Below are 22,151 nucleotides of genomic sequence, written 5' to 3' on the forward strand. Positions count from 1 at the left end.
CCCTTTACTTTTGCATCCATGACAAGCATAAATAACCTTGTAATATTTATTTCAATGTAGTGTTTTTCATAATGTGGAGCTAGCCTCAAGAAGCTACAGAGGGCGTTCCTTAGCAACAGAAATCATTGTGCATAGATTTACACAGATCAAGTATGCCTTTTTTATATGTGAGGGGAGAGCTGTGTACACAGCAGGAGAGGGCATTTTGCAGTAATGTGGTCACGTAGATACAATGGTGCAGTCAATACACCTGCCTCGCTCTCAATTCAATTGCCTGTTTTGGTTCTGTTGCTTGTCTGCTTTATTAATTGTAAAACACATCAGAGAATTTGACTTGGATGTTGATGTTTTAAAGAAAACAATCTTTTAAAACAAGTATCGATTAGTGTAGTAACTAAAACCAGTTTGCGTTTTTGTAACTTCTTGCCTCCTTGGTCTTGCAGTTCATTAAGTTGATTGTGTCTTTGGGACAGGATATGAGAAACCTGCGGCTTGCCTATAAACAGGAAGAGCAGAGTAAGCTGGAGATATTTGAAAACCTAACAAAGCATGCATTTCCCCTCTCTCATGGTTTGGTAAGTAGCACCCAGCCTTGCTGTACTCTGTAATAAAGTCTGCTTTTCTCATTGTCAAACGTTTATATAAAAGCATTTGTTGAACTGAGGGCTATTGGGTTTGATTGTAAGCGCTGTGATACATTTATAGTCTCTTTATGAACCCTGTTCAAGGCAGAGAACCAGGAAACAGTTCGAAAGCTCTGAGTGTCCTTGATGCATTGTGGAGCAGTAGAAAGCAATGTCTATGTCCCGCAGAGTCCATGCATACATGTTCACCTCTTACCCTACATTAATAAAAGTGCTGAAACAAAGGCGGCATTGTAGAATTCCTATACATTGATGAATACCGTTTTTGGGGCCTTCATGGATTATCCTCACCATTAGGAACCCCATAATCCCACTCGCATTTCAAGGAACTATTTCAAATGAGAAATATCTTATTGTAAATGGCCCTCTCTCACATACATATCAAGTTCATTTTAGACTGTGTCTTTGAAACAAATTACTATGTGTTGAATTACTTTACATTCCAGCAGTAGTAGTGCTACTGGTTTCAATAATTTGTAGTTTAAGATACCTTTTTCCATCTTAATGTAAACGATTGAGCATTGCAATCTGAAAACTCTTGGACATATTATGTCATAGGACTAGATTGTCTAGGGGAATGTATTGGAAATGGCTGTTGCAGCCACAAGATATCTAGCTATATAATTAACATAACATAAATTATTTCTTCCTCCTGATTTTCAGAAAAAGAAAATATATGCTCTCTGAAACAAGTAGCCATGGTCTTGCATTCAGAATTCTGATCGCAGATCTACATGATCCACAGTCTCAATCCAGAAGATACAAACAACCGCCAAAGGTGTACGAGCTCAACATGGTGGTTAACTTAGTCTATGATCCTGATACTCCCTCCTCACCACCTGATCATGTGCCCACATATACCCATGCAACCTTCTTCCATGAAGATAGCCTTCCTAGGAGATCCCTGTTAGAAAAAAGGGAGCTGAATTACCTGCGAACATAATAGCCCCGTGCAATCCATCATCAGTATTAGAATCATCTATAGTAAGCCCTATTAGGCCGACTGCAAGACACCTGTCATTTTGTACCCCATTACCCTTTCAGAATGTCATTCTATGTGATGCTTCATATCTTATCCTTTTCCCTTTCAGAATGTCACTTGTGTGGTGATTAATTCTAACAGTGGGGAGAATGGGCGACCAAGAGTTGCAAACATGATAAAATTTGGAAACAACTGTCATGGCAAAATAGAGTCCTGGTCTATGGCACAGGGACAATAAACCAAAGGGCAACCTGCGCCGTTTCAGGCTTTCGTCATTTCCAAGCAAACAGATCGTTAAATGGATAAATTGTGGAAGTACCAGGACTGCACTTGAGCCATCAACTATAATCCACAATTAGACATTTCTGTTTTACTCAACAAGTTTTGTAGAAAACATATTTTCCTTTGTAGTGACAATTACATTTCCTGTCTCGCCCCAATAAATAAGGATAACCAAGAAGGGTGAGTTAGTAATTGTTTTCACATGCTAGTTTTTGCTCTATATGCCACTGCTGTATATGTCTGTGTAAAAAGAACATTTCTTGTACAGTCATGAAATTGCTAGCTGGTCATTCGATAGAATTACTAAAAGACTTTGACTGGGGCACCTCAAGGTAGGTTGCAGAAGAGTAGAACTCCTGTTGTGTATATATCTTTTTATTACAACTAACTTTATTTCGATCATACAGCAAGCACTTTCCAATGTTACAATCAGTGAAAGCTGCTGATTCAGACTCATACCAATGTATGATACAATTTTGGCCGAGGTCGGTATCTTCTCACTGACAGTCCATAGTAAGACCACATTTCCCCCCTCCCCCACTACCCTATCATGTTTCTGAGGACATCCACGCGTTGCACAGATTGGCTTTTCATGTGGAGCACCCCAATCGACTCCCCGGCACCACAGCTGGATCGAGGGGGGCGTAGGTTGCCTCCACAGACAGGCAACGTCCCTCTAGGCCACCAGGGATGCCACCCCAATAAAGATTTGTTCAGCACATGGACATCCAAGCTCCTCCACAAGTCCCAGCAGTGCCTTCTGGGGGCACAAGTCAATTGAGCACCCTAAAACCTCCAAGATCTCCCGCCCCACCCTATCCCATAGTGGCAGGCAATTCCACGCCACGCGTAAAAAATCAGAGGCAGGGACTGCACAACGTGCGCATGCAGCCTGGGCAGTATATAACATCTGTTGCATGCGGCTCGGGGTTCTATAAGTCACATGCAAGTACATTTATCTGGACCATAAAGAGGCATGAGGAGATCCCCAGCTCCCTAGGAGCCCTGTTATATACTGTTTATATTTCTTTTTATAGATTTTAAACCTGTGATAAGGAAAAAAATACCAGGCAGTTGTGTGAACTTCAGGAACATAGACATATGATGAATTTGTGCATTGCATAGCCAGGGGCGTTAGGGATCAACCAAACATCATAAAATAAAGTCCTATTTCACAGTCAACAACGGCATCGCTACAGACCATGAAATCACACTGCAATAGTGGAGTTGAAACATGGGCCCCATATGTTGCCGTGTTTGGCTAGCATGCCTCAAGCTGGAGTGGTGTGGCTCACTGGTTAGAGGCGGCAGACCCGGAAGCAGAGAACGGCCCGGGACCAGGGTTCAATTCCCGACGCGGCAGGGTCGTGGACCAGGGTCAGCAGACTCGATAATTCTCGCCTCGGTGCCTACTCTAACTAGGGATCACACTCGGCAACTCTGGGCATTAGATTGCCTCATCTCTACAACAGCCCCCCACATTCGCCGGGGATGCCTGGTTTCACCTTGGAGATACCCAGTAGGGACCATCTCACAGGGATAGCCAGGACGGGTTCCCCAGCGGTCTACAGCGCCACGACGCCTCAGGGCAGCAGTGCGCTTTACAAGACACATACATACATACACCAATTCCTCCTGTTTGGCACAATGATTCATGCCACTGGTCCATTCTATGACTGTTGGACTGTTGGGGCACATTGGTCTCGCTAATGCAGCCAAGTCCCTTTTAGCAACCCGGTCTGCAATAGTTCTGTGTATACAACCCAGGGTACCCATTATCCCAAGGAGTATCATTTTGGGATCAAGGTCTAATGCTCTGTCTACTGCACGTCCCAGGTATCTTCAGATGGTTAGTCAATAGGCTTGAATGACAGGACGGTCCCTCACTGTATGGAATAGAAAGTGCCCAATGTAAATTTGCACCTTATACATAATGGCGTTTGGCCCTTACCATGAGCTAAAGTTGTGAGGTAGGAATAATAATTCTTATGTAGATATTTAAACTTATTAAGGCGAAATAGAGTAAAAATGGCAAGTAGTCTGCAGGTCATTTTGGCTTCTGTTGAGTCGCCCTCGTCAAGGTCACTTTAGTCGGATTCCCAGGTTTGCCTTAGTTATCATATGGGGTCAGGTGAATTTATCACTAGAGCTTTGCATAGTTTTGAGATGCCTCCTCTACTAGGTCCCTTGATAATCAACTGGGCTTTTAAAGGGATGTATTCAGGGACTACTGAGAGCCTGTCAAGATATGATTGGTAACCATCAGGGCAGCCCAATAATCTTAAGTTCACACTGCTCACTCTAGTCCTGATTGGTGGCATTTTTCAAATGAGATACACAGGGGTTTACCAGCCCATTGGCATGCAGACCTTTGAAAAATGTGGGTGGTAATATATAGAGGTAATTCTGTGAAACATAACAAAATTGGGGGAGAGAAATAATTTTAAGAGAATGCACCACAGCCCAGCCATTGTGAAAGGGAGAGATGACTCTGCATTTAGGATTTCTTTTTACTTTAGAAAGGAGAGGTGTAATGTTTAGTTCCCAAAACGTTCTGTCATAAACCGATATCAAAAAGTGGGTGGTAGTCACTCTAAGTCCAGTACCGGAAAGGCAAGAGGGCAGACTCTAATTCACCAGTGTGAAAGTAGATTTGTCTCAGTTCAGCTTTAAGTCCTGATGCCTCCCCAAAGATCTGCAGGACTTCCATAAGGCAAGGGACTGTAATATTGGGTTGCTTTACATAGAGAAGCATGTCTTCTGTGTATATTGAAACCCTGTCCTCATAGCCCCCTCACCACTAAAAGCCCCAAACACGGGTGTCCCTGCTAATGAATTCCACAAGCGGCTCAACCACTGAGCGAACACCAAGGCCGAAAGAGGACAGCCCTGCTGCATGCCCTGTTCAGTTGGAAAAGGAGGAGACAATAGACAATTGACCCTGACTTAGCCCATGTGCCAGTGTGTAACATTTCAACGTGTGAGAAGACATGGACCATGTTGCATCTTGTGAAGTTTTTGCATCATGATTGGCTTCCGGACTGAATCGAAGGCACATTTTATATCCATATGCAAAGGGGCACTAGCCTCAGGCGTTTCTTCTTTGCGGGCGAGTGCAATATGAAGGTGTTGCAAACAGTGTATTGGGCATAAAGGCATTTTGGTCCTCGTATATCAATAGATGGATAACCTTGACCAGTTCAGTGGGCATTACTTTGGCAAGTATTTTTTATTCAATGTTAATTATTAAGATGGATCGGTAGAAAGTACTGTCTTCTGAAGGTTTGCCAGGCCTCCTACTGTGTTCTTAGTGGGCAAATTGAACCCATGCCAAAATGATGCAGGTAAGGGAATGTCCACTTTCTTAGGTGGAATATGGGTCTTAAATTTACACATCCTCTCCACCCTATGCCTGTTTTTCTTTATTTTCTGCCATGACAGTGCCTAGCGGAGTATTCATATACATGTATAGATATATTTGCAGAAGTTGGCATTATAAAACAGAATAATATTATATGAACTAAACAGTGTAACGAGCTGCGAGAAAACTTGTCTGTGCCACTTTGTTTAAACCCCATGCAGTACCTCCTTCCGCCAAACAGCTGATAATACATCATGTTATTTATCTTGACCATAGGACCGAACCTCCGAATCAAGTGTTGGAGTCATTGATAGCGGTGAGTCCAAGGTAAGACCTCTGTTGTCTGCCCAATGCTTCCAAATGAATAAATGCTTCTGGGGACATGCCGTGGCCCGAAATACCGGCATCTTCAAACCCATACAAAAGTCCATGCCCGCCTTCCAGGAAGTTATACCTGTTTTTCTAAGGCTAAATGTACCTACTTTAGTGAGAAGTAGACATTCTCTAAAGTATTCCAAATGGTATTTAGTGCCCAGTCTGTGCTTTTCACACTTTGAAGAGGTTGCAGCTACTGCCAGTTGTCCAGGTTGTCATTACAATTTCTATAGTGTAGCTGCCCCATAATTAACCTTGCAGCACTGTTACCTTGTCTGCTGGGTAGACCAGTTGTCACTTTTGTGTGTGGATCATTTGTAGTCTTGGAGCAAAGTGCTAGTTTAATGTGTGAGGGCCTGTCCTATTCCAAAGAACATGGTGCTGCATCTATGCTTGGTGATGTTGGGATGTGAAGTGATAGGGCTGGAGTTGTGTCATGCCATAAGGTTGGACAGCCTCAAAGTTGTCAGCTTTCTATGAAAAGTGTTGGCCTCCTATTTGGGGCCCAAAAAAAGAGCCCGGATTATGTTGTGCCAAACTTGCCACATCAGCTTACTGTACTAAAATACCTGATAGCTGAATAATACAGGGGAAGTTGCCATATCCATACAAACCTTAGTGATGCAGTATTGACAATTTTAGAGAAATGCAAGAAGATCTGTCTCCATTGGAACCGGTTTGAAAAACTAACCAACAAGGTTGAAATTCAGCGTTGCAGGAGTGGGGACAGAACTCTAGTTTTTATATAATCCTCCAGATTGTGAGGTGCTACTTGATTTCTTTGGTTGAAGATTCGCATTCTACTCCGCAGAGAATCCTGGGGTTAAAGGGATTGCATGATCGTTCTTCCAAGGAGCACCTTTGTAAATATCAAGAACCTAATAAAGTACAGTGATGTGTTGAAGCGGGAAGGTCTCATGATATGTTGATGAAGTTGATTGCTTCCAGATTAGTAATAAAACATTTAGTTGCCTTCATTTCACAGGTTATGCTATTGATGGCATTTTATGGTTGTTTCTTCAAGAATCCCTTTCAAAAAACCCAAACCCTCTTGCATGCCCTCTAAATCAACTCCAGTAGATGATGGTGTCTTCTTTAGGTGTACAACATACAACAAAGTAGGGCAGGGTGCCTTCTCTTGGGTCACTTTCTTGTCTCTGTTTCCTTTCTGCTATCCTGCAGCATCTCCTCAAAGTGTTTCTTACTTAACCTGAAATTTCTGAAAGCATATAAACAGCATTTTTTTTACCGCCGGCTACATGGGGTAGTCTGGTACTTCTTCTCTTGGAGATAAGACCCTCCATTTCCCATCTCCATCCTGAAATCCTGGCCTGAGTTCAGAAAATTCTGAATGGGAGGAGGAAATTTCTTGAATAGGAATGGAGAAGTAAGAATGTTCCAGTACACAGCAGTAGCAAGATGGTATGTGAGAAAGAAAATTATCTCAAAACTGAAAAATGCCAAAGCAAGAAATAAAGTGAAGTAGCTTCCAGCAGAGTTACAACACTGAATTTATGGAGAGACGCAGCGTTTGACCGGCACCAGGACCCAGGAGCACAGTGGTCACCAGCAGAGCAGCGGCCCCTCCCCCTTGACACCAGGGGCATTCAAGAACACCTCGCGCCTCCCGCTTTGCGGGAGACGCTGCGTTTGACCGGCACCAGGACCCAGGAGCACAGTGGTCACCAGCAGAGCAGCGGCCCCTCCCCCTTGACACCGGGGGCATTCAAGAACACCTCACGCATCCCGCCTAGCGGGAGACGCAGTGTTTGACCGGCACCAGGACCCAGGAGCACAGTGGTCACCAGCAGAGCAGCGGCCCCTCCCCCTTGACACCGGGGGTGATTTAAACAAGTACTACTTCTGGCCCCGCGGGAGTGCGCCGGGCTAAGCCCGGGACAAGGGCGGGACCGTCTGTGGCCGTCAGTGAACGGAAGAGGACGGGCTACCCCCCTTATGTCTGCCGCAGTCATCAACAAAGATTGGACAATATATTAAAGGTACTTATATCCGGACATAACACGCCCTGGCCAATACTGTTCATAGATTTATCCATTTTGTAGCCAGGAGGGAGTATTAACTAATAAGGAAGGGGGTAATACTTAACCACTATTTAATTACAAAAATGAGCCATTTGGGTAAAAAACCTAAAGCAGCTGTATCTCACCCAAATACTAGGCTGCAGGCGGCCACACCACAACCTTTACCCAGTTTAACAGCAATTGATAAGATGTTGCAAAAAACTATCGGTGTTGTAGCTACTGCAATTGAAAATACAGAAAGACGATTTTCAATTACTCCTACGGTATGTCTCCTCCGCCAAGGAGGGGACTACTCAACTATTGAAATCAATGCCCCTGATTCAAGCTCCTACCTAACATCTTCCTTCGCGGAGCTACCCTGTGCCCAAGCTCCTTTAGAGGCCCCCATAGATATTGAGGCTAACTCTCCGGTTTTGAATTCTTCCCCTCTCTTGGAAATCCCTGCTGTAAACAAACCGTGCCCCAGAAACAAAAAGGAAAGACTACCAAAAAAAGGGTAAAAAAAATAATTTGGGTAATCATAACCTTGTAACACCAACTCTTAACACCCCGCAATCGACTCTAGGAGTACCGTGCTGGGTAACTAATTTGGTGGCTGATTTGCAGGCTTGTTTGGAGCAGACTATTGCTACCCACAGCAAGCCCGTGGCATCTAAGCTAGATAGATTAGCCTCAACTCTTAACAATATGGGTGTAGGGGCTGCTAAGCCCATAAATTCCTTGGGGAACGCTGCTCCTTCCGAGCTCGGTGGTACAGCAAAAAATAAATTTCGCGATGGGGCAGTGCCACAAAAAAACTGTTCCTCGCAGAATGAAAATGTAAGAGTCCCACCAACTATCACTGAGCCTGCACGCGTCTCGACTTCCCCCTCCCTTACTAATAACGCACATGGCCAAATCCATCAGACTGTTGGAAACCCTATTCCTAACACTGACAAACCTAGATCTAACCCTAAGGAGGGTATAACTGGGAGTAAAATTAGCGAGTTAAGGAACAGAAATATACCACCTAAATCTACCCCAGTCGAATTACCAATTATAAATTTACCTCCAGAATCCCTACCTTACGTTGTATTACTCACAGGAGTTCAACCTTTAAGTGAGGGGAAAAGAGAAGACCACACTGATCTAAAAGACTAGTGTATCCAATGGCTAAATGTAAATAGGCCTTTACCTCCAAACATTTCCGGGGAAATACTTGCAGTTAGAAGAATAGCATGGATCGGGAGGGGTCCTAAAACAACGGTAGGATATTCTGTAGTAATTAATTTTAGGGACACCTTTGCTGTGGATTACATTTGCAACATGCCTCCAAGCAGAACTAATAGCCAAATCCACCCACTACATTTGTCCCACTTCTACCCTGTTCAACACCAGAGATTACCCTATTTTAAAAGTGTCCATCACAGCGAGGGCTATAGGGATCCAACAAACAGAATGCAACAGTGGGGAACAACTGGGGAGGGCACACATTTATATAAGTTTGCACTTCCAATGTTAGCTCACAGGAATAGGTATAGCGTGTTGGAGGAGGTGGATTGACTCCTATTGAATGGTAATTCTCCACTACAACTGGTAAATGGAGAGTCTATCAAAGGAACTGTAATGAAAGAATGCGACCCTATTACCTCCCTAGGAGAAGGCACAATACCTTATACTGTGATTAGGGAGGGTAGTGGAGACACGGGGGATATAGAGTACCAACAGGGGGCTTGGTTTCTCCATCGAGAAGTAGCCAGTAAAGACACATGGGACGTATCGAGCCTGGAAAAAGGGGATGAAAACACCTGGCCAAAGACCCCCATTAGCGATAGCCCCCCTGCAAATGGACTAGGGGAACTACAAGGAACCGCTGAGGTAGTGGAAGGATGTCTAAAAATCCTCTCTTGGAATATAGCCCGGTTAAAAAATAAACTGCTCACACCAGAGTGGGTCTCCTTTTTGTCAGCACATGATATCTGCATGATGCAGGAGACTTGGGCACTTGAGGGAAGCGCGAGTCCCGGCTTTGCAACTTTCGATATCCTGGCAACATCCAGTTGGGGGTCTATCGATATGGATAGGCACCCATTTGGGCACCCATGCCACTCAAATACAAACAAATTCCCCAGATGTCCAATTTGTGCTACTATCACCTCAGAATAAGCCTAAAGTAGCCATAATCAACATTTATTCGAGGCCAGTTAAGAATGGGCAGGAATCGAGCACAATCAAAGCACTGGACATTTTTATTCAGGCATTAGATCCCTCAATTGTGAAAATCCTTGGAGGTGATTTTAATTGTCAATTCGAGCCTTTGGGTAGTCCTGAGGTGTGTGACCAGAATGAAGAAGATTGGTTTTGGCACATTCCCGACCCCAAGATCCCTCCGGTCAGGGCATGGACCCCGTTGGTCCTTCAAATTTAGTCTTTCTCCCTTGCAACGTCTCTGCGGGCGTGCAATGGGAGGTTGGATCCTGATCGTCCAGGAGCAGCTACATTCAATAGGACAGACCAAATTTCCACCATGGACTATGTTATGATGGAAACAAAACACTGTGTCAGCTTGAAAGAATTTAGGGCCTTACCGAGGCATGATAGCGATCATAATGCCTTAGTTCTGACCCTCAAGCCCGGGTCCTACGGATTAACCGCATGCGTGCGGGCGGAATTCCGCCCGTACGCTGGGTTTTGCGAAACCGCACTTTACGTGACGAGCTGGGCTCGTCATGAGCGTGCGAGGAGGCTACGCCATGACGAGCCCAGCTCGTCATGAGCGTCGAAGGGGTTAACAAACCCCGAACCTAACCCCAATACTGTGGCCATACCCCTTATGCTAACGAATAACAGGCGGAGGGTTAAATGGCCCTATTTCCTGGATTCCCCTAGCAGGCTTGCTAAAATATACCAGATCGCTGTTCCTCGGATTATCGAGATGGGCGATTTGGCTTTAAACCAACAAGCCGTTGAAATACATAGGCAGTTCGCTGTGGCACTTGGGGACGTGTTTTACCCATTGAGTGGAAATAAACGGCATGGGGATAAGACATACCCCTGGTTCGACGATACCTGCAAGAAGGCAAAAAGGGATCTCCTCATAGCAGTTAAATCCAAAGATAGCGTAAAAATTAGGTCATCTAGACTGCTTTACAAAAAGTCAATCATTAGGGGTAAGAGAGAGTGGGAGGAACCGAGGTGGGACGAGCTGAGATCTGCGCTCCTCTCAAAGGATGCCAAGTTGTTTTGGGCCATAGTTAACTCAGGTGTAAGAGGGGGAGGTGAGGCCATTTCCCCGAACATCGCTCCCTCAGTGTGGGAGGTACATTTTGGAGAACTTTACACAAGTCTTGAGTGTGACGATCACACGACATTCGGTCTGGAGCAGATGTTGGATGGAGCCATGGCCCTCCCGTCATCCCCGGCCCCTGACCTCTCATATGAGTCCTGTTCACTGGGGGTCGTGGGCACGGGATCACGGCTGGACCACCTGGATAATCGGGAGGCGACACCCACCGAAATCGGAGAGGGTATTTCCCTTAAGGAAGTGGAATCTGCCATTGAAAGACTTCTTCCAAACAAAGCCCCAAGCCTTGATAGACTGCCAGGTGACTTGTTTCGTTCCCAGCCTAAAATCTGGGCACCCTACCTTGTAATCCTGTTCAATGCGGTCCTGAGGGGGTCCTACCTACCGGAAACCTGGTTGGGAGCGGAGATCGTCCGCATCTACAAGAAGGGTTGCCCGCTAACCCCATCTAATTATAGGCCCATTAGCCTTATAGACACAACTCAAAAACTAATGGGTAGGATCATTTTGGACAGGATACAGGGATGGATGGAGGAACATGAAATATTGACCACTCTCCAGGCCAGATTTAGATCTGGCATCTCGACTTTGGACCACATTTTTAGGCTCCAGGTCCTATTCTGGAAAACTGCAAGAGTAGAGGGTGGCAGCCTCTACCTTGTTTTTGTGGACCTGCGGGCCACATTCGATCTTGTGCCCAGGGAAAGATTGTGGAAGGTGCTGAAAGAATTGGGCATCCTGTCGTATCTACTCGACGTCTTGATTAGATTCCATGCAGGGAACTACGCCCAGGTTAGGTGTGGTAGGAATGGGGACCTTTAGGCCTGCTTCCCTGTATCTAGGGGTGTTCGTCATGGGTGCGTCCTGGCTCCAACATTATTTAGCCTTTATATAAATGACTTGGTGGATGCCTTAAATGGTGTCAAGGACAATGACGCTCCCTGGTTAGCTACTGGTCGGGTGCCCGCTCTGATGTTCGCGGATGACACTCTGTTGCTATCCCGAACATCAACGGGCATCCAGCGGGTTTTGGACGGGTTTGTAATTTTCTGTGCCTCGCGGGGATTGGAGGTAAACTTGGAGAAGACTAAGTTCATGATCTTCAATCACCCGAGGCACACCCGCCCTAACCCTGTTCTGAACAGCATCCCCCTTGAACGGGTAAAAACCTTTGTCTACCTTGGTGTCACGTTGATAGAGGACTTTGATTGGGGCCACCAACTATCCAAATCTGCCCTGAGACTCTCACAGATTATAGGGGGTATTGGTAAACTCCACAAAACATCGTTTTTTAAACCTATTGCTCCCATCCTTGAGATATATAGACTACAGGCCAGGACAGCAGCCGTGTATGGCGCAGAACTCTGGGGACATAAAAATACACTGAGCCTCCTAAAGGTTGAACAGTCCTTCATGAGAAACTTGGTGGGCCTACCTCAAAGTACACTGATTACACCCCTGCGACTGGATTTGGGCCTGGAGTCTATTAAGGAATTGGTAGCCGCACGACCCCTGCTCTACTGGAGAAGGCTCTGGTCTGTACCCAAGCTCTCAGCCTATAGAGTGGAATTTCTTGAGGTTTGGGGACAAATAAAGAACAAAAACATTCCCTGGTTATCTCACATTAAGGCTCTTTCCTATTACGTAGGTTTGCCCCAGCTATGGGAGACCCCCGAGCTGACCTGCCCGAGGATACCTAGGCTAGAGTTGCTGGCCCATGTGAGGCATCAAAACACCCATGCACTACAGTGCTCGACAACTTTGGGCAGCCTCTCTGCTATGTTTCTGTTGGTAAAACTTGATTCCCAGAGGGAGGAATTCTTAGATCTAGTGCAACCTCCCCTGGCAAGGAAATTATACATCCAACTGAGACACGGCTGCCTGCCCATTAGGGCGTGTACTTCCAAATGGGCCAATATTGATGAGGGAACCTGCCCAGCTTGTAACTGTACTCGGGAAGATGTTGTGCATGTTATGTTCTTTTGCCCGGCGTGCAGTAAAATACGAAAATGTTGGCTGATCCCCCTATGTAGAAACTTGGGACTTAGGCAATGTGCGCAGGCGTGTAGGGTTGTAACATATGATACCTCCCCCATCATTGTCTTTGCTGTTTCCCGTTTTCTACATGGTATGTGGCGCAGAAGGAAAGGCTTTGTTTAGGGTCAAATGGAAGCAATTTGAATTAACTGCACCCCTTTTCCCTTGTTCTTTTTAAATATTCTCTTATCTGAGTTTTCTTTTTGATAACTTACTGTTTAATAACTTTTTATCACCCACTTCAATTGTTTATATTTATGGATTTTATCTTTGTGCTTTGTATGTATTTTATCTGCACTTTTATGGTGTATGACCGAAAGAAAGTTATCAAATGAATTTGTCAGGCACGCCTTTTTTTACTGCTGGAAAGAAGAGACCTGGAAGGAAACACAAGACGCGCAAAGGGAATAATATTCTGACATTTTGCAAGTCTCAAGCTAAACACAAAATAAGGTGCTAGATAGTCTTGTCAATATTCTTAACAATGTTTGCTAAAACGGTTTGCCCATTTTGAGGATTTAAATGTCTCCTGCATGGAAGTACAGCCATGCACATCTGATCTGAGTGATCGCAGCTGTAAGTTATCTGGCATCTTGACATTTTTGATTGCCCAGGCCCAGTCCTAGAGGCTGGCTTTTAAGTCTGGAAAGACGCACCAAGTATACTCTGTAGGTGACTCGTAACTATCATTCATGTCCTGGGACATATACATTAAGCAGTGGTGGCAGTGTGCCAGCTCTACATCATAATACTATAGGGAACTTTTTTCTGTTTAGGGTTGAGTCTGGTGCCTACAGGCTTACTCAAATAAAGTGTTGCTTGAATGTAATGACCATGCCCTGCGCTGATATTGCTATGTGCGTGTCATATGAATGGTTGCAGGACTCAAGGTCTCTGTTGCATAGCTGTTTGAGTTCTGAATCTCTACCCTCAACACAACCTCTCTGAAAAGCCTAACACTTCCCCTGGGAGGCAAGTGACTTGCGTGTCTGCCACTGGAATCATGCTGTGCCCAACTGAAGAGGACCATTTAGCCTTCGCTGCCTGTGTTCCAATTCATGGAGAACCTAGCTTGGCAGTTCGGGCTGACCATGCCTATTGGAGAAGGACCACAGCTGATATGCATATGGATAGTTATAATCTGAGGTGGCATGGTGGGCAAAAAAACTATGGCATGTGATGCAGTCTGAGTAATTACCAGGGGCTGAAATGAATTAAAGCATTCCATCCATCCTTTTTTTACTTGAAAAGCCCTGGGACATTAGTCGCAAAAGGCTGTAAATACCACATTTGAGGCTGGGTAACCCCTGGATGCTCGATGGCCCTTCAATGGGCTCTGACGCCAATATATTCATTATATGATTCTACTTCATTAGGTGAGATTTGGGAAACCGAGCAATGAAAAATGTTGTCAAGAGTGGCCTGGGTAAAAAAAAAATAGAAAGTCGCACAGGATTCAGTTTTAAGCGTTAAGGGCCTTGGGTTTTTTATTTTTTTTGATCAGGTCTGTTTTATTGGTTTCATCAACATGGCACACAATATCGGTCAGACAATTCCAAAATCGCATTTGTGCTCTCACCCCCCTCCCGGCCCGGGCTCCGAGCCCCCCGTCCCTGGGAGGGTGTAATGTGTCCATGCAAGCCAGTTGGGGCAATCTGAACCTAAACTCTGCAAATAACAACTCTCGTGCCCAAACATCCCCTGCCCCTGTCCCCAAATCCCGCCTCCCACCCCAACTGTCCGCCCCCCCCCTCAACACCCCCTCCCCCACCCCCCGGTGTGTTCCGCTGCACATCCAAGTAACGCTGTGTATGCGCCCCTGCTGGCCCTTTAACTCTCGGTCTCTGGGTTCTGGTGGAATTCATCCACCAGGCGAAGGACCCTAAGATATTTTGGGCATGTCAGCTCATTAAAATCTTGGGTTAACGGTGAGACTAGTGGCTGCCAAATCTCCCGAAATGAGTCAGACGTTTGTGTTAGGGAGGCCTGTATCTTCTCCATACCCATAATGTACCATAATCTGTGGAGCCACCCGGTGTACGTGGATTTTCGTGAGGTACCCCACAGTGAGAGGATGTGCTGCGTCGCAGCTCCTACTGCCAGCCCCATCTGTCTTCCCCGTGTGGATTTGAGCGGGAACATGATTTTGTTTGGTAGTCCCAGCACCGCGTAGGCTGGGAAGTGGGGGAATTCTATGTGAAAGTGTTGGTCCACCTCCCGAAGCACTGCCTCCCAATATTCCTGCACTTCCGCACATTCTCAAAGCATGTGTAGCATAGTCCCAGGTTGGCCACAACCCCTCCAACAGTTGGGATCACGGCGTGGGTTGCTCTGGTGGAGCCTTGCTGGAGTCAAATGCCAGTAATATGCCACCTTCACAGCCGCTTCCCGGCTGGCCACGTTACTGGCTGTGTGGTGAGCCCTATAATAGATATCTTGCCACTCCTTGTCCGTAAGTGTGCGCCCTATCTCTCGCTCCCATCGTCTTTGGTCTGCGGACCTTGTTGGGGTAAGGGGGGGCTAGGAGTTTGTATAGTTCCGATATAGCCAGAGCGTCGGTGTTCTTTGTAACAAGCCACTTCTCGTACACCGTGAGGTGTCGGCTAACATGTGGGATGATGGCCGTACTCGTGAGCCAGTGCCGGAGCTGAAAGTACTGGAATCAGTGTGGTTTTTCGATCCCATACATATCCCGTATGGTGTCAAGCGGCATGAAACCGTCTATGTCGAACAGATGTCCGGCGGACCTACAGTTCGACTGTCGCCAATGAGGGAATGGCCATCCCAGGCGGAAAGGCCGGATTGTCCAGCAAGGGTGACATCGGCGATGGGAAAGAGGTGAGATTCTTGGCGATGGCCACCGCGTCCCACACCTGGAGCAGCGTCCGGGTGATGAGAGATCTCCTGATGTATGCAGGTCTGTCCGGCCGTGCCAGGAACGGGACTCCCCACAGGGGCATGCCAGCCATTGCTCTATCCTGGAATAACCAGTATTTCTCCGAAGTAGGGCGGGGCCACTCCAAGAGGTAGCAGAGCTGCGCTGCCTGAAAGTAACGTTGTAAATCCGGGACACCCAGGCCACCCTCCGCGGTTGTCCGCATGGTTAAGTCTCGTCGGAGCCGGGGGCGTTTTCCAGCCCATATAAATTGTTGTATGATATCCTGTAGTTTCTTAATCATTCCTGTTGGGGGAGTGAGCGGGATAGTTTGAAAAAGATACCGCACTTTGTGCAACAAGGACATCTTCACCGCCGCGGCACGCCTGAGCCACGAGAGCGGCTGCTGGCGCCAACGCTGAATGTCCCCTTGCACTGTGTCCAGGAGCCTATTGTAGTTGTTTTCGACCGTTTGGGCCGTGTTGGGTGTCAGGACGATCCCACGATATGGCAATGACATGCTGGTGGATAGTCCTCCGATATGCATCTGGCCTAGGGGTAGTATCACAGATTTCCCGACGGTCGTTTTAAAACCTGAGACTCTCCCGAATGCCTCTATTTCGCTTAGAAAGGCAGGGACCAACGTCTCCGGTTTGTCTACGGCCACCAAGATGTCGTCTGCGTATAAGCTGATAGTTTGTCTCTCCCCTCCGAAGCAGATGCCCGTAATGGACGGGTTGTTGCGTACCCGTTGTGCGAACGGTTCTATGTACAAGGCGAACAGGAGCGGGGAGAGTGGACACCCCTGTCTGGTGCCATGTCGGATGTCAAAGGGCCGAGACCCTATTCGGTTGACCCGGATGGTTGTCTGCGGTGACGCGTAACAACTGGCGACCCAAGAGCGGAATCTCTCACCTACGCCGAATCTCGCCAGCGTTCTGTCTAGGTGTGTCCAATCTACCCTATCGAACGCTTTTTCAGCGGCCACCGATAGGAGGGCTGCTTCTGATTCATTGAAGTGGGCCTTGTCAACGACGTGCAGCACGCGCTTGGTGTTGTCAGAACTCTGACGATGAGGTATAAAGCCTGCCTGGTCGGGCTCTATGATACCTGGAAGGCACCTGCGGAGCCTAGTGGCCAGAATCCCGGTGAATAGCTTTAGGTCCAGATTAAGCAGTGAGATCGGGCGATATGCCACGCACCTGGTCGTGTCCTTGCCCGGCTTCGGCAGGACAATTATATCGGCTTCTAGCATGTCCTGTGGGATGGAGCCAGGACCCTGAAAGGAGTTGAAGAGTTTGGTCAGTATTGGGGTTAGGAGGGGGCAGAATGTTTTATAAAACCCAGCGGAGAAGCCGTCCGGGCCAGGGGCTTTGAGCGGTTTAAGGCGCGCTGTCGCTGATATTACTTCCTCCAAGCGTATCGGGGCCTCCAGAGACTGGGCGCTAGTCTCATTGAGGGCCGTAATCGCTGCGTCTTCTAGATAGGCGGCCCCTGCCTCAGTGTCTAGGGTTGTATCGGCTGCATATAGGGAGGCATAGAACTCCCTGAACGCTTCTGCTGTCTGATCATCTTCCCCGACCTCTCTACCTCCCTCATCCTGAATAACAAAGATCGTGGAGCATAGTACTTTGGCTCTAAGCTTGCTGGCCACCAGTCGTCCAGTCTTGTCCCCCCTTACCCCCCCCACGTAGTACGTGTGGCGGAGGCGCAGCGTCGCGTATTCCGCGCGATCGAGGTCCAAGCTTGCGAGCTGTGCTCTGACCGCCTTCAGCTTGCTCCAGATCCTTGGGGCCCCTGGACTATGAACCCTTTCGAGTTCCGTCACTTGCTCCGACAACACCCGGCGTTTTTCTTTGCGATCCCGACTATCCGCTGTGGCGAGGGCAATAAGCTCCCCTCGCACCACCGCCTTGAGTGCACCCCAGACAGACGACATGGCCACTACTCCCGTGTCGTTCATGCTCAGATAATCTGTAATGCTTTTGGAAAGCTGTTGTGCCACCCCTTTGCGCTGAAGCAGGTTCTTTCGAAGGCGCCACTTGCCGCTGCGTGTCCGCATGCGTGGGACTGTCAAGTGTACCATAACCGCGACGTGGTCTGACAGGGCAGCGGAGGTGACCTCGAAATCGCGGACCAAAGGGGCCAGGTTTGCAGAGCCAAAGAAGTGATCAATTCTGGCGTACGTGTGGTGTATGTGTGAGTAAAAGGTGTACCCCGGGGTAGTAAGATGGGAGCTCCTCCAAAGATCTATAAACCCTCTACTGACTAGCCACTGTCCCCCTTCTGCGGGGATTGCCCCCATGTCACCGAATCATTGTCCTGACCTATCTTTCTCAGTGCTCATCACCAGGTTGGTGTCCCCTCCCACCAGTGTAAATCTATGGTTAGTCACCACCACGTCTGCAAGTGCCCCCTTAAGAAAGGCCTCTTGTTTGGTATTGGGAGCGTAAACCGACCCTATTGCAATCGACATATCCCCTATGAGGACATTGTAAGCTAGGAGTCTACCCTTGGTTTCTGCGATCTTGTTTCCCACCCTGCCCTTAAAGTGTCTTGCGAATAACAGAGCCACCCCTGCCTTTTTCTCATTGGTGGATGAATAGAATTGCTGCGGGAAGGCCCTGGACCTCATACGGTGCCAGTCCTTGGAGAGTAAATGTGTCTCCTGCAGTAAGCATATGGATGCTCCTGGGTTCTCCAGGTAGGATAGTACCGCTCTCCTTTTGATGGGGTTATTTAGTCCCTTGACGTTCAAGGTAATAACCTGAAGCGTCACCTCAGCCATGGATGTGTGTGTGATTCGTCTCTCTGTGTCCTGAGCTAGAGCCCCCTCGTAAGACCCTGCCATATTCTTTGTCAAACGGAGCACACCTGCGCCCTCCCCCCCCGCAATTCCAGCCCCCAAACCCCATACCTGCAGAAACTGGAGCAAGATCACCGCCGACCAGCTCACCACCACCCTCAGCCAGAACCCGCCCACCAACACACAGGACCCCGACGAAGCAGCCCGCAACCTCACACAGTGGCTCACCGACTGCGCCGACGAACTCGCACCTCTGAAGAGGCCTCCCAGCAGATCGGGCAGCTCGAAAGCCTCTTCGTTTACCAATGACCTCAAGAACTCCAAGACAACCTGCCGCACCCTCGAGAAAGCCTGGCGCCACAACCAGACAACAGAAAACATGGAAGCCCTCAAGAACGCCACCCACAAACACCACCAGCTGATCCGCACCACCAAGAAGACAGCTTTCAAAGAACGACTGGACAATAACACCCACAACAGCAAGGAACTCTTCAACATCGTCAAAGAGCTCTCCAACCCCAGCGCCAGCAACGACGACATCACACCCTCGCAAGACCTCTGTGACTCTCTTGCTCGTTCTTCCACCGCAAGATCACCGACATACACAACAGCTTCGGCACTCCGACCACAACGACCATGCACCACCGAAACGAAACCCGCCACCACCACCCTCTGCACCTGGACCCCTGTCAACACCGAAGACCACCGGCCTGATGAACACCATCGACTCCGGCTCACCCACCGACCCCTGCCCACACCACGTCTACAACAAAGCCGCCTCCATCATCCCACCCCAACTCCGACTCGTCATCAACAGCTCCTTCGAATCCGCCACCTTCCCGGAGAGCTGGAAACAGGCCGAACTGAGCGCCCTCCTGAAGAAACCCACCCGGACCCCATGGACCTCAAGAACTACAGCCCCATCTCGCTCCTCCCCTTTCCAGCCAAAGTCATCAGACAACTCTCCGCCTTCCTCGAAACCAACGGGTCCCTCGACCCCCCCAAAGTCCGGCTTCCGAGCAAACCACAGCACCGAGACCGCCCTCGTCGCAGCCACCGACGAGATCCGGTCCCTGCTCGATAACGGGGAAACCGTGGCCCTCATCCTCCTGGAACTCTCAGCGGCCTTCGACACCGTCTGCCACCGCACCCTGATACAGCCCCTCAGCAACACCGGAATCCAAGGAGCAGCCCTGAAATGGATCATCTCGTTCCTCACCGGAAGAACCCAGAGAGTCCGCCTCCCCCCGTTCCGATCTGCGGCCTCCGAAGTCATCTGCGGCGTCCCGCAAGCATCCACGCTCAGCCCCACCCTCTTCAACGTCTACATGAGCCCTCTCGCAGCCATCGCCCGCCAACACAACCTCAACATCATCTCCTACACCCAGCTGATCCTCTCCCTCACCAACGACCTCGCCACCGCCAAAGCCAACCTCCAGGAAGGAATGAAAGACGTCGCAGAATGGATGAAGACCAGCCGCCTGAAGCTGAACTCGGACAAAACAGAGGTCCTCATCCTAGGACCATCTCCCTCAGCCTGGGACAACTCCTGGTGGCCCCCTGCCCTGGGCACCGCACCCAAACCAACGGACCACGCACGCAACCTGGGATTCATCCTGGACTCCTCCCTCACTATGACCAAGCAAGTTAACGCCGTCTCGTCTTCCTGCTTCAACACCCTGCGCAGGCTTCGCAAGATCTTCCGGTGGATCCCCACCGACACCAGAAAGACTGACACCCAGGCCCTCGTCACCAGCCGTCTGGATTACGGGAACACCCTCTACGCGGGAACCACAGCCAAGCTCCAGAAGAGACTGCAGCGCATCCAGAATGCCTCAGCACGACTCATCCTGAACATCCATCGCCGCAGCCACATCTCTACCCACCTGAGAGACCTGCACTGGCTCCCCGTCAACAAGAGGATCACGTTCCGACTCCTCACCCACGCACACAAGGCTCTCCACGACACAGGCCCGAAGTACCTCAACAGCCGACTCACTTTCTACACACCCACCCGCCAGCTCTGATCCGCCAGCCTCGCCCTCGTATCCGTCCCTCGAGCTCGGAAACCCACCATCGGAGGAAGATCCTTCTCCTACCTGGCGGCCAAGACATGGAACTCCCTCCCCACCCACCTTCGGCTGACCCAGGACCATCTCTCCTTCAGGAAACAACTCAAGACCTGGATGTTCGAGCAGTAGCGTTTCCCCCCCCTCTCCCCCCCCTCCTCAGCGCCTTTAGACCCTCACGGGTGAGTAGCGCGCTTTGCAAATTTTGTGATTGATTGATTGATTGATTGATACCCCGATTCCCCACCTCCCACCCTCCCCCTCCCCGCACCCCATTGAAAACCCAACACCGTACCCCAACGGTGGCCCCCCCGCCCCACACCCTCCCCCTCCCCCATCCCCAACCCCAACTGGAAACCCAACGTTGTCATAGTCCTGGGCCTATCCAAACACAGTTCAAGCCCACAGAGTCTTCACGTGGAGGAGTGTGAGGCGACGGCGACCCCCGGCGGCCCCCCCCGTCCCCCCTGACCAGCTGATCCTGAAGCAAAAAGACCGCTATGCATACTTCTGTAAGAGCTATTGTACCAGGGCACCGTGCGTGACCCGGGTGGCTATTTCAAAGTTGCTGTGTCCCTGGATACCTCTCGGATGGCCGCCGCCTGTTCATGCGCCTTCAGTGCTGGGTCTGGTTTAAGAGGCCTCTTGGGCGAGTGTCTGTGCCCTATTTGCTGCCATCTATCGTTTGAGTTTCGAGGCGAAGTCTGGGGCGAGGGTCGCTCCGGTAGGTCGTCTTTCGTGGAAGCGTCGTCTAGGTCAATCCCCAGCAGTGCGCATGTGTCCTGCAGGGATCGGAGTTGTTGCAGGACTCCGTTCCATTTGAAGATTATCCTAAAGGGGTGGCCCCACGAGTAAGGAATGCCTTTTTCCCGCAAAAATGTAGTGGCTGGTTTAAAGGCCTTTCTCTTCTGCAGGGTGATGGCCTAGAGGTCTTGAAACAGAGCCACTGGGTGATCCCGGTATCTGAGGGGTTGCTTCTTGCGGGCCTCCAGCAGAATACGCTCCTTTAAGGGAAAGTCAGGTAGGAATGGCAGAATGTCCGGGGCGGGGAGCAGGCCCCCGGCGCGCCAGGCCTACTCTGTGCGCCCTGTCGATGCGGATATCAAAATCTTCCCCCTCCCCCAGAATTTCCCTGAAGAGGCCATGCAGGAAGAGAGTAACATCCGTCCCCTCCGCTTTAAGTGGTACGCCTCGGACCCTGATGTTATTTCTCCGGGAGCGGTTTTCAAGGTCCTCCGCGGGCGCCTGTATGTCGACCTGCTGTTCCTTGAGGCGCACCACCTCCTGCTGCAGTTGCTCCACTTCCTCACTCCTAGACTGGTCGGCCTCTTTCACTGCAGCCACCCGCTCCCCCAGGCCATCCACGTCCCTGCGCAGCTCTCGGAACTCTCTCGC

The 22,151-nt window shown here is 49.1% G+C and overlaps 1 protein-coding gene across 8 annotated transcripts in view; it reads left to right on the top strand.

Moving 5' to 3' along the window:
• Window positions 1–22,151, top strand: part of MTMR1 (myotubularin related protein 1) — a 492,625-nt gene that overhangs the window by 200,863 nt on the left and 269,611 nt on the right. For 4 of the 8 annotated variants that reach the window (XM_078688654.1, XM_078688651.1, XM_078688648.1 and 1 more), the window contains 2 exons: window positions 474–575; window positions 5,546–5,596. In XM_078688654.1, the coding sequence (XP_078544780.1) occupies window positions 474–575; window positions 5,546–5,596 (153 nt within the window). The remainder of the gene's footprint in view (window positions 1–473; window positions 576–5,545; window positions 5,597–22,151) is intronic. The other 4 variants (XM_078688650.1, XM_078688655.1, XM_078688652.1 and 1 more) reach the window with 1 other exon arrangement.

This window comes from Lissotriton helveticus, chromosome 4_1 (genome assembly GCF_964261635.1).
Source record: "Lissotriton helveticus chromosome 4_1, aLisHel1.1, whole genome shotgun sequence".
Lineage (NCBI taxonomy): Eukaryota > Metazoa > Chordata > Amphibia > Caudata > Salamandridae > Lissotriton > Lissotriton helveticus.